General features: G+C 39.0%; 1 protein-coding gene across 10 annotated transcripts; it reads left to right on the top strand.

The window, feature by feature from the left end:
* Positions 1-273: 273 nt before the first annotated feature.
* LOC148023102 (pentatricopeptide repeat-containing protein CRR2, chloroplastic-like) lies at positions 274-8,559 on the top strand. Of its 10 annotated transcripts, none has more exons than XR_015693610.1 (4): positions 274-724; positions 1,362-2,690; positions 4,939-7,529; positions 8,271-8,554. XR_015693610.1 is itself a non-coding variant. In XM_087696084.1 (4 exons), the coding sequence occupies exons 1-4, from the start codon at positions 626-628 to the stop codon at positions 4,982-4,984; spliced, it is 1,257 nt and encodes a 418-aa protein (XP_087552210.1). In that variant the 5' UTR covers positions 274-625; the 3' UTR covers positions 4,985-8,559. The 10 variants fall into 10 exon arrangements, 9 of the variants coding, with proteins under 9 accessions (XP_087552210.1, XP_087552211.1, XP_087552212.1 ...); XM_087696084.1 differs by having other exon boundaries at positions 1,362-2,384; positions 2,602-2,690; positions 4,939-8,559; XM_087696085.1 differs by lacking the exons at positions 4,939-7,529; positions 8,271-8,554 and adding an exon at positions 4,658-4,796 and having other exon boundaries at positions 1,362-2,384; positions 2,602-2,690.
* The last annotated feature ends 3,263 nt before the right edge of the window (positions 8,560-11,822 follow it).

Below are 11,822 nucleotides of genomic sequence, written 5' to 3' on the forward strand. Positions count from 1 at the left end.
GGCGCCCTATATGGTTAGGGCATTAACCTTAGAAGGTTAAATTCATGCATGCAAACACACAGGTTTGTTGCGCATGCATGGGGGGGACATAGGCAGATTAGACATCCAACCTTTATAGGGACCTTGACATATGTGGTTTTTTTGTTATTTGTTGGTTTTTATAGGTGGACAATTTTAAATAGAATTTCTATGTTTTGTGTGATCTCTTGGAAACATGCATGATGGTGTTGTGAGGGTTGTGTTTTGTTTATATATTGCAAGAAGTACGTTAACACGAAGGTATGTAGAGACACAAAAGGGAGGTTTGGCAAGCACGTTGCACCATCAAATCGCAGGTGCCCTAACGACCCACACTTGCGTGGGGCTAACACGGAGTGCTAGTTCAATGAATACAAAAGCATTTGGTATGACAGAAGGGGTCTTAGTCTCCGAGTGTAAAAGCTTAAGCGTACTAGTGTAGGAATGGAAGCATAACAGAGCATAGAACCCTTGCACTCTGTTAAACATGCTCAATGGAAAAACATCACGGTTGGAGCTGCTTGGGTTATTATGGATTCCTGAGCAGAACAGAAGAAGAAGATGGATCAACGGCGGGTAGGGTTATGTTTCGCAAAGCCTCTGGAACATGCCTTTCACCATCCCCGCTCCAGAGCCCATATGGCTTAACAGAACCGGAGTGCATCATAGCCTTCTTCCCGACTCCTCACCAGCCAAACACAAACAGGTTTATTGCTTCTCTCATCGTCTCTAGGGTTTCGGATGGAAATTTGCAGTCTGTGTCTTTTTCTTGTGATGATTTTGTGCTTTCTGGTGGTAATTCCAAGAGAGGGCATCGTCTTTCAATGTCTTGACATAAGTTTTAGACAAGTTCCCACTATAATTCCCACATTGTGAATTACAACATCGTGAGCTTTTGCTTGGGAGGCAATGGATACCTAGCTAGCGATGGTAATGGCTAGATCTATCATTTAGTCCATTTCATATAGCATGCTGGAAAGGATGGTCCAAATATCCTCTATGCATTATTCTCCAGAATAGGATTTCTCTTCGCATGGATATACCTCAAAAGTGTGAGGCCCGGCAGCCTTCTGCCCCCAACTGCACCGAGCTAGGTGTGCGGTGCCTCCCCAGCAGAAGCTGATTGTGATGTTGAACGCTATAGGGAAAAACATCGGAAAATGTCCAAAAATTCTTGAATTATTTTGAATCGGTCAGTGTGTGGCTTAAATATGGTGGAATCTGAGCGTATAGGCTTTCCTGGGGTCGATTGGGTGAAATGCTGTTGATTTTGTTGTCTGATAAAGATTCTCTTAGACGCATACACTGCACTTCATGGGCTTTAATCTGTCAACCTTCAACAGGCAAAGTTCAAGACTCACGGTTCCCTCAGGCAAAGTTCTCAGAATTACACAACATGGGTTGCTAATCTTTATAGCTTAAATTGTGCTGAGGCAAATCATGAAAAAGCCAGCACAGCTCCAGAAAACATATTCTCTCATGGAAGTACTGGTGAAAATTTTGATTTAGAATGTATTATAGTAAGGCATGGAATGATTGCAGGTAGGTCCAACATATGGGATGATGCTCCAGAAAGACAGAAGTTGCAGGTCATTACTGGCTGTGAGATTAGAGAGTTAGAAAATGTACTGCACGAGCTTCCATTGATGGACTGCATAATCAATGATTTGCAGAACTGTAGGAGAAGGAAATCTTTGAGGCATGCAAAGGGTGCGTATGAGCTTGTTTGCTACAATGGTTTGGACATTCATACAGCAATTGGAAATTATATTGTCCCAATGTTCGTGGAATGTGGAGACATCACCATTGCCCGACAAGTTTTCTGCAAGCTAACCCATCAGAAAGAGTATTCTTGGACATCTCTCATACAAGGATCTGTTGGTAGTGCAGACCTGGAATGTGCCTTGGCCATCTATCAAGAAATGCAAGAATTCTGTGACCCTAGTACTCACACGTTTACAGCTCTTTTAAAAGCTTGTACTAAGCTGAAAGCTCTTGCTAAAGGCCAATTATTACATGATGAGATTGCCCAGCAGGGATACGAGGAAGATATGTTTATTGGAAGTGCATTGGTAGACCTTTATGCAAAATGCGGATTATTAACAGAAGCACAGGAAGTGTTCGATAATCTACCAGCTCCAGATGTTGTTACATGGACTGCATTGATTGCAGGATATGCTGAACATGGGCGTGCTGAGAAAGGGTTCTATTATCTCCAATGTATGCAAATGCACGGCTTGCTTCTAGATGTCATTCTATGGAGTGCTGTGATCTGGGGGTATGCAGAGCAGGGAGAAATTGAGAAAGCCTTCCTAGCTTATGCACAAATGCAGGATCAAGGTGTCTTACCTGACAGCATTACTTTTGTGAGTATACTAAGAGCGTGTAGTAACACATTAGCCTTAGAAAATGGAAAAAGAGTACATGCTTTGATTCACAAAAACGGGTTAGATTCAGCCGATTTGATTTTGATAACTGCTCTTGTTGATATGTATGGCAATTGTGGAAGTATGATTGATGCTCAGCTACTGTTTGATGTAATGCCAGTAAAGGGAGTTGTGACATGGAACTCTTTGATTGCAGGGTATGCACGACAAGGTGAACCTCAATGGACTTTTGACTTGTTTGAGAAAATGGGGCAGGAAGGAGTACAACCAGATGAAGGGGTGTTTGTAAGTCTTCTCAATGCTTGCAATCACTCAGGTTTGATGGCCAACGGACAAAAGTGGTTTGACGTGATGGTAGAAGAACACAAAATAACACCAACCCTGAAACACCACAGTTGCATGATTGATCTGCTTGGTCGTGCAGGGCAAGTTCATGAGGCTATTGCAATGGTTGAAAAGATGACTCTTTTACCTGACAGCGTAGTGTGGCGCAATTTGTTGGATGCGTGTAGGAAGAGTGGTAACAGAGAGCTTGGAAGACAGGCCTTCCATTATGCAGTTGGTTTGGATAATGGAGATGGAGCATCTTATGTTTTGATGGGTGAGCTTTTTGCAGATGCTCGCATATGGAATAAGAAGGGAGTATGTCAGAATCTGGAACTGGCACAAGCCAAACAGAGTAGGGAAGGAGCATGGGCCAGGGGTGTTTCTGATTTTGACCAAGGAAATCTTAATGACTGTGCTCAATAGTATTCCTCCTGAGTAGATGATAGCAAGTGTTGAACCACTTCAGTGAGAATCAAAAAAGTCCCTGGACTGTTCTGGGCTATAGCTGCTGGACTGCCTGTTTATTGTAAAGAAGGCACCTTTGACTGTTCCTGAGTGTAGCTGTTTGTATGGCCTGTTTACTGCCAGGATAGCTGGAGGCAGTGAAATGCTTGGCAGTTCATGCCTTTAATGTGAAACCCTTTTTTCATGATGTGGCCATAAATTGACCATGCAGTGCTTTTTAATAAGCAGGTCAATTGTCTGGTTGCAATGGCTGTTGATACAAGTACCTTGTGAGTATTGGCACCTGCTGTATGCACTTTTGCTGCTTATCTTAAAGAAATTACTGGAGCTCTTACCAGTGAGCTACAAGCTGTGCAACAACAGATGTATGCGCATGTTGAGAGCTCAAGTGGTTGCAGAGAATGTATTTGCCTTATAATGGCCTGATCATGGATAAAAACATTGACCTGGAGATTTTAGTGATTCTACATGGAACTTTCACAACAGGTGACAATGGCACATTTTCAGATCTTGACGGAAGATTATCGTCGAAGAGACAGATATCTTAAATAGTTGGTGGGGGGGGGAATCCCCATTCTTGGACAATACACATGACCTGTTTGCACTTCCTCTTCCCCTTACACTGCTGTTGCACCCTCCCACCAGCTGACCTACTGCTTTCTTCCTCGGCTCTCTGTATCATCTGCTCCCACAGCTCCTCCTGTGGAAAAGCACAAATTTTTTGCAAGCAATTGCTAGTTCTGTGCTCTGATGGGGGCTACTAGTTTAAAGCTTATAGAGCAAGCCCCTGAGTGGCATTATTGGATGCTGTAGTTGCTCCTTATATACCTTGAGTATGTGGATTTTTCATAATCAGATAATTTTTCTTTAGAAACAGAAAAAGGTAGCTTGACCGTTGCTTGTAAGGTCTAAACCAACATGAAAAGTCGTGGCAGGAGGACAACAGAGTCAAAAAGAATGCTCTCATTAGCATGCTGTGGTTCATGATTTCTGACTTGACAGAAACTGATTGTAAATTTTACTTTTATCTGTCAAATGTTAATGTATTGTAATACCCTGTGAAATCTATTAGGAGCTAGAAGTAATTGCTTTTTATTACTCTCACTGCATATCATTACAGGAGACTTTGACAATGTTACTTAAAGCTTGCAAAAGTTCTTTGAATTCTATTTTAAAAACTATGAGTTGAATAAAGAGAACACATTTAGAGTGAATTTTATTCCCTGATAATCAAGGGTACCATCCTCTTTAAGTGAGGGTTTACACCTCTCCTAGTTTGATAATACCATCCATTTACCAAACAAGACCTGCATTTTTCATGACAATATCGAGTATGTGATTTCTCAATGAGCATTTGCTGTATGCTTCTATGTGGCAATACAGCTTTGTGAGATCTGCATTTCTTAGTAGCTCTGAGCATTGTTTACAGCTTTGGTTAGCTTTGTGAACTGGGTTTTCAGCTTACATGACAGGACTGGGAGGCTGGAGTTCTAGATTGCAATGAGCAAGCATCTCTTGTGTTTTCAGCATCTGAGACCGCCAGTATTGTGTATTATGCTTTGAAGGGGGGATGCTACTGTGTTTTCATTTCCTGGCATCACTGAGCTAGTTCTTTCACCTTCCACAGGCTTGTGTTTGCATTCCAAAGTGGTTTGTGATCTGGGAGGGGTCCTCTCACAGGTAGAGATGGTACATTGTAGTGATATGCATCTTCTAACTTTGCCTTGACCCATCTCTGCAGGCACTGGTTGTTCATGTCCTGGTTACACAACTTTCTGAAGGCTTAAAAGTGTGATGGCACCAACTATTCTCTTTGGAAGCTCAAGGCCAAGGCCATCCTATGATGCAAGGTTTGTAAACAGGCCTATCTGGTGAACAGGCCAATCAGTGCCTCTGGATAACGCACTGTGGGATCAGATCTCTTTGGGACAGCCACACCTTGGTTAGCAGATTTGGGTTTGCACCTTGTGTCGTGTCATTTCGGAGGTTTGCCTACTGTTTTCATGGCAGATTCCTCTGACATAAGTAAGACTTAAGGTGTCTTGAAAGTCAATTGTGGTGGTGTTCTTCTACCATACTGCAGGAGGAAGGGCGCACATTGTTAGTGAATGAGTTTGAAGGTGATGTGTTGTGCATTAGAGTAGAGAGGCCAATTATGCGTCCCCTAGTGAAAAAGATGTAGTTTTGGGGGAGGTTCTACAATTTGAAAAATTACAAAGATATAACAGTAAGTGGGCAATATCAAGAATGAAGTTGGGTGGCCTAGCTCAATCTCGCAGAGAGTTGAGATCGAGTCTAACCCTTTGGGAATGGGTGTTAGATTACCAACTCGATCAGGCTGTTTGAGTTGTTGGGAATGTGTAAGTATCTCTTTATAGTGCATATGAAGTGCGTGGCTTGTGCAGAGGTGCCCATATTAGATATTTGCCATGTGCACTAGAGTAGGTCTTATCTATTTGACTTGGAAAAAAGATTTCTTTACTAGGTCTCCTCCTAGGGCTCACTGATTGCTTAATTATGAAATGTTGACATCTGGGTTTATGCTGAGTTGATAGGCACAAGAGGGATCCTTAGACCTCTTCACACAATACATGTACATAAAAAAGCTATCCTATGGTACATTTACTGTGCCACCTCTTCTTTCCTAGCCATTTTACACTCAGTGACCATGTGTACATACGTTGTGGTATTTTCATATTATTATTTTATCATTTTGTAGACCTAGTTCTTTTGTGTGGAAGAAGATTTCAGTCCTATCTCTTCGTGTGCTCAAGTTTCCATTGCTTTTGTGTTTATGTTCTTGATCTTTTCACCTCTCTTTCCTCTTGCCTAGTTTCATCGGGTTCATTTAGCCAAAGCTCTCAAATTGATTGACTTGATACAAGAGGAGGTTTTCGAGCTGCTCGTCATCATCAAAATCACATTCTCATCTTATTGCGCTGACGACACTCGATGTTACCTGTTGGTCATGAAAATCTTCCTTTCAACAAATCCCCTTATCTATTTTGCTAAAAAGGTTTAAATCTTAATATTTTAAGGTCCTTTTACACCTATAACATATTGAGCTAGTTCATATTAAATCATGTTTTCACTTGTTAAAGCAAATTGATTTTGAGTCATGTTCACATTAAATCTAAGTTGATTGTTTCATAGCTTAATTGTAAAAATCCATTTTCACAATATCCAAAGGCCTAAAAGCACAAAGGGCTACTCATATACAAGCTTTGAGAAGTTCTATATACTAATAAAGTTATCATTTTCTAAAGCATCTATTACAGCATCTCGTGTAAGGAAGTTAAGACATTGCCAAGCATTGTTATATGGTTGGTAAGACCTCTTTGCACAAATCATTGCTTCAACTTTCAATGTTACATTTGGTATAGCAATGGAAGGAATGTAATGTTAGATTGGTTTGAGAGAGAGCCTAGAGAACCATGTTTGCTTCAAGAATTTTGATTTTCTTGTTCAATAATTTTGAATAAGGTTCTTATTTATCTAGCCATGGTAGCAGTTATTTGTTTTCTAAAGCCCAAGCAATAGTAGACTAGAAGAATATGTTTCATAGCTTGCAACAGTAAAACATACCCTCTCGTAGTAAGAAGCAAAAGGAGTGGTGGCTCATACCTAAAGGAAAGAACTTGGAGGAGCAGAGATGGAGGATTAATGATGGCATCTTGCAATCATGAAGATGTAGAAGGAAGATCTAAAAAGAAGAGAAAGAACCAGGTGCAAAGAAGTGACTTGCATCCCTTACATCTCGTGATGCTATGCTTTCTCTCAATTGTAGATATTGTAGCTCACTACATATTAGAAAGGACATGCATAATGTTGAGTGGGATACTTGAAAAGGAGGAGAAAAAGAGAAAGATTATAGTTGTTCATGATGCCAAGAGGCATATTCCACGGTGGATTCCGTGAGGTTTTGCGATGGATTCCGCAAAATTTTATTACCGAGCCTCATACATAAAGTGGATTCTTTGTGCAAGAAGTCGATGTGGACACCTATCCTTTTCGGGCGTTTTGTTAATTTTATGTGTACATTGGTGATTCCATAGCGGGTTATTCCGTAAAATACATATTTAAATTAATAAACGTTTATGAGATTGGAGTGCGCACTCGTAATAAATTAAGGTTAGGATCGATTTTCAACCAATTTATTTATGTAGCTAAAGACTACTAGGTATTCACTTTTGTCGGTTTAATTGTATTATTTTTCTAACATTTGTAAATGCTTCAGTTGATGTGTATAGCAAGCAGCTGTGGCAGTGGGAAGCATTGGAGGATAGCGTGTATTCAAGTTATTGTCAATATTTTGATAGGCGCATATCTTAGGTATGGTGCTTATATTTTATCGCACTTATTTATCAAAGTGCTTGATATTTATTTATTATTTTTATATGTGCATGGGCGCACGATTTAGATATTTATATTGGAGATTGTATTTGGGTACCGCTTGACTTCTTGGGCGCTCTAGCTTTAATTCTTTATTAGCACAAAAGCAAACTCAAAAGCTAAAGCGTGTTATTTTGTAATTTTGGCTATTATTTGAGCTGAAAGATGAATAATATATGAAATACATGCTTTGTGGAGCGCTCACACAAGGCATGGAGGGAGATTGCACCCAATTGGTCTCTTGTTCATGTTGTGTAGGCTTTTTTCATTGATTTGTGTGTAAAAAGTAGAGTTCTTTTGTTCTTGGGGACCTTCTGACCCCCGAGGATATGATGCCAGGAGGCATATTCCACGGTGGATTTCGTCCCACGGTGGATTCCGTAAAATTTTATTACCGGGGCTCATACACAAAGTGGATTCTTTGTGCGAGAAGTCGATGGGGACGCCTATCCTTTTCGGGCGTTTTGTTAATTTTATGTATACATGAGTGATTCCATAGTGGATTATTTCGCAAAATACATATTTAAATTAATAAACGTTTATGAGTTTGGAATGCGCACTTGTGATAAATTAAGGTTAGGATTGATTTCTAACCAATTTATTTATGTAGCTGAAGACTGCTAGGTATTCACTTTTGTCGGTTTAAATGTATTATTTTTCTAACAATTGTGAATGCTTCAGTTGATGTGTAAAGCAAGCAGCAGTGGCAGTGGGAAGCATTGGAGGATAGCATGTATTCAAGTTATTGTCAATATTTTAATGGGCGCGTATCTTAGGTATGGCGTCTATATTTTGTCGTGCTTATTTATCAAAGCGCTTGATACTTATTTATTATTTTTGTATGCGCATGGGCGCACGATTTAGATATTTGTATTGGACATTGTATTTGGGTACCGCTTGATTTCTTGGACGCCCATTAGCTTTAATTCTTTATTGGCACAAAAGCAAACTCAAAAGCTAAAGCGTGCTATTTTGTAATTTGGGCTATTATTTAAGCTGGAAGCTGAATAATATATGAAATACATGCTTTGTGGAGCGCTCACACAAGGAATGGGGGGAGATTGCACCCAATTGGTCTCTTGTTCATGTCGTGCAAGCTTTCTTCATTGATTTGTATGCAAAAAGTAGAGTTCTTTTGTTCTTGGGGACCTTCTAACACTCACTACGCGCGCTTACGGCATCCAATCTGTGCACCAGTTCACAAGCATTTGAAGGCTTGTACCTTAGTTTTCTTTACCATCATGATTTATATGGATGGCTTTTTGTGTAACCACACTTATTAATATATTTTGAAAAGAGTACATATGAAAATAAATTTGTTTTACAAAGCCTAGAAAGTATTGAAATTTATGTAACCTTTTAGTCTAATACAAGGAGAAAGTCCAAGAAGACAAAAATGTACCAAGTCTTCTTTAACCATGAACATACCTTGAAATATTATCATTGTGTTTATGAGCCTTGTAAAGAAGAGAAATTGTGCAAGTATTTCTACATGGTTGATTTATGTAAGGAGTTCAATGATGTTCGCAATAAGTTTTCATATGTAATAGCAAAGAAGGATTCAAGTTTCAAGATGGATAAAGCATGGGAAAAGATGATTTTCTTAAGAATATTATTCATGATGATTGGAATGGTATGATGATCATGAAGGCAAGAACGTCAAGTCTTGTTCAAGCACTAAACACGTTGGGAGATTGCTTATAGTAGTTGAAAAGCTCAAGGAAAGATATGAAAATATTTTGAATTTAGATTCCAATTCAAGTTCAAGTGATGAGGATGATGATTGGTGCTCTTTACCCATGGTCTAGTTGAAGATTGAGGTAAATAAGAGATAGGCTAAACCACTGAAGTTAGAGGATATAAAGCTTGAGCTTTATGATATAGAGGATTGGGTAGAACTTGGTAAAGTATGCAAATCTACTATCATTCTGTCATTATCAAAGTAGGTATATTTTAATGTCATTGACACTAAGGGCGGTGCTTATACATTATGGAAAAAGATTTGTGATCTTTATGATAAGCGAAGTCCTACATCTCAATTGTATTAGCTGAAGAAGCTTGTCGACCTTTACATGAAGGAGGGTATGGCTATATCTACTTATTTGAATGAGTTTCATTCCAGTTTCAATCAACTTGTATCATAGGCATTCAATTTGAAGATAATATCAAGTTTTTGTTCTTGCTTGTTACACTGCTTGTCATGGGAGACCTTTTATACTACTATGAGTGCTCATTCCCCTTAGGATGGTTGTAACTGTAGTGATGTAGAGAGTGCTCTACTAACCAAAGAGGTCAATAGGAAGAACATTGATGCATCCCACACTTCTCATGCATTGACCGTCATTAGAGGTAGAAATGACAGTAATGGTAATAATAATCATGGTAGAGACTCACAGCCTAAAAGGGGCAAGTCTCAGTCTCATGGGCAATCTCATATAAGTCCCATGGACATAAGTTCTCTTTGTGGCATGCCATTATTGTGAGCAGTAGGGTCGTATCAAGCTACAATGCCATAAAATGCACAATGATAGGCACAATGAGAAAGGCAAGGGGAAGGCGTAGGATAATGATCGTAGCATTGTCCCTAGTAAGTCCAACGTGATTGAAGAGATAAATATAGTGTAAACTAAGTCTACTGATGAGTATATCTTAGCTACTTTGTCTCTTAATACTACTCAATTGACCAATGCTTCATCTACTTACTCTTAGTGTTGGTTGCTTGATTCTAGGAGCTCTTTCCATGTTACCATACATCAGGATTATTTTTATACCTATCGTAGCATTACAGGTTCTGTGAGACTAGAAAATGATATTGCATTGGATATCATTGGCATTGGGGATGTTAGATTGCAGTTTGCTTCAAATACTCTTTTGTTTTGCATAATATCATATGCTGGCTTTAACTAAAATCATACTCTCTGCTAGACAGTTAGATGATGCCATTTATCATGTCTCTTTTGGTGATTTTACATGTTTTTTCTCAAGGTGCCAAGGAGAGTCTCTATCCTTTGTTAGTATCTAGGTCTGTTGACCATGTATTAGCTGTGACCGATTTATCACCTATATCTTTATGGCATCATCACCTTGGACACAACTTTGAAAGGAATGAAAGTTTTCACTCATTTGCAGAATCTTTCACCTAGACTTGATTACTCGCATTTTGATTCATATGCTCATTGTCTTTATGGACAAATAGACATGTAACACTCATAAAAGTCTAGCTCTATGTGCATGGGTGAGTCTTTTGCTCTTGTGCATTTTGATGTATGTGGTATCATGCCCTTTTAGTTATTGGGTGGCATGGAGTACTTTGTGATATTTATTGATTACTATTCACATAAGGTTTGGGCTTATCCTCTTAAGCATCCATTGGATGTTCTAGCTACATATTAGTGCTTTGTAGCTCTTGTTGAGAACCAATTTAGGTATAGGCTAAAATGCCTAAGGTCTGACAATGGGGGTAAATATGTCTCTAACGCATTTGAGCAAATTTGCAATGAACAGGGTATTAACTATTAGTTGATTGCCCATACACTCTACCCCGGAATGGTGTTAAAGAGCACATGAACATGACTATTCAAAAAATAGTTTGTATTATGCTTAGAACACCATATTAGAAAATTTTAAAAATTTTCAAGTTTCATTTTTAAATAAGTGATAAATATTTGATCACGTAGTTAAATCTTGATCCATATTTGAAAGTGGAATTTGGAAAGGTTGCTTATATAGTATTTAGGATAGACTCCACCTTTAAGTAAGTAAAACAACAAGATTTGACCATGTGGTAAAATAATAAAGATATTGGGATTTTCCAAAGTGCATGAAATTTTCCAAATTTTCTAATATAGTGTTTTAGTCAAGTAGGCTTACCGTAATACTTTTGAACTGAGGTAGTTACTATTGCTGTGCATCTCATTAAGAGATCCCCATGCATTGATCTTGGTTGTCAGGTTACAGAGAAGGTATGGTTTGGAAAATCTCCATTATATACTCATTTCAAGGTTTTTGGATATGAGAGTTTCTACCATGTTCCCAAGGACAAGTGCAACAAGCTGAATTTGAAGTCTATTAAATGCACAGTTCTTGGATATGGTGATGCAGGTGAGATGGGCTATCGCCTTTAGGATTTGCAAGCTTGGAAGGTTATCAGCAGCAGCCATGCTGTTGTGTTTCATGAAGAGAGGATGCATAAGTAGCTTGAGCAAGTAGCTGAGATATGCAAGGTAGTCTTTT

This window comes from Lygodium microphyllum, chromosome 16 (assembly GCF_053477565.2).
Source record: "Lygodium microphyllum isolate KBCC chromosome 16, Lygodium_microphyllum_v1.1.10, whole genome shotgun sequence".
In the NCBI taxonomy this organism is placed as follows: domain Eukaryota; kingdom Viridiplantae; phylum Streptophyta; class Polypodiopsida; order Schizaeales; family Lygodiaceae; genus Lygodium; species Lygodium microphyllum.

What these genes read in the sequence shown, in the direction of transcription:
- LOC148023102 (XM_087696078.1), top strand. Translation starts at nt 626, where the DNA reads ATGCCTTTCACCATCCCCGCTCCAGAGCCCATATGGCTTAACAGAACC. An exon ending in CACCAGCCAAACACAAACAG is followed by an intron (nt 725 to 1,361) that starts GTTTATTGCTTC and finishes AACCTTCAACAG; the next exon opens with GCAAAGTTCAAGACTCACGG.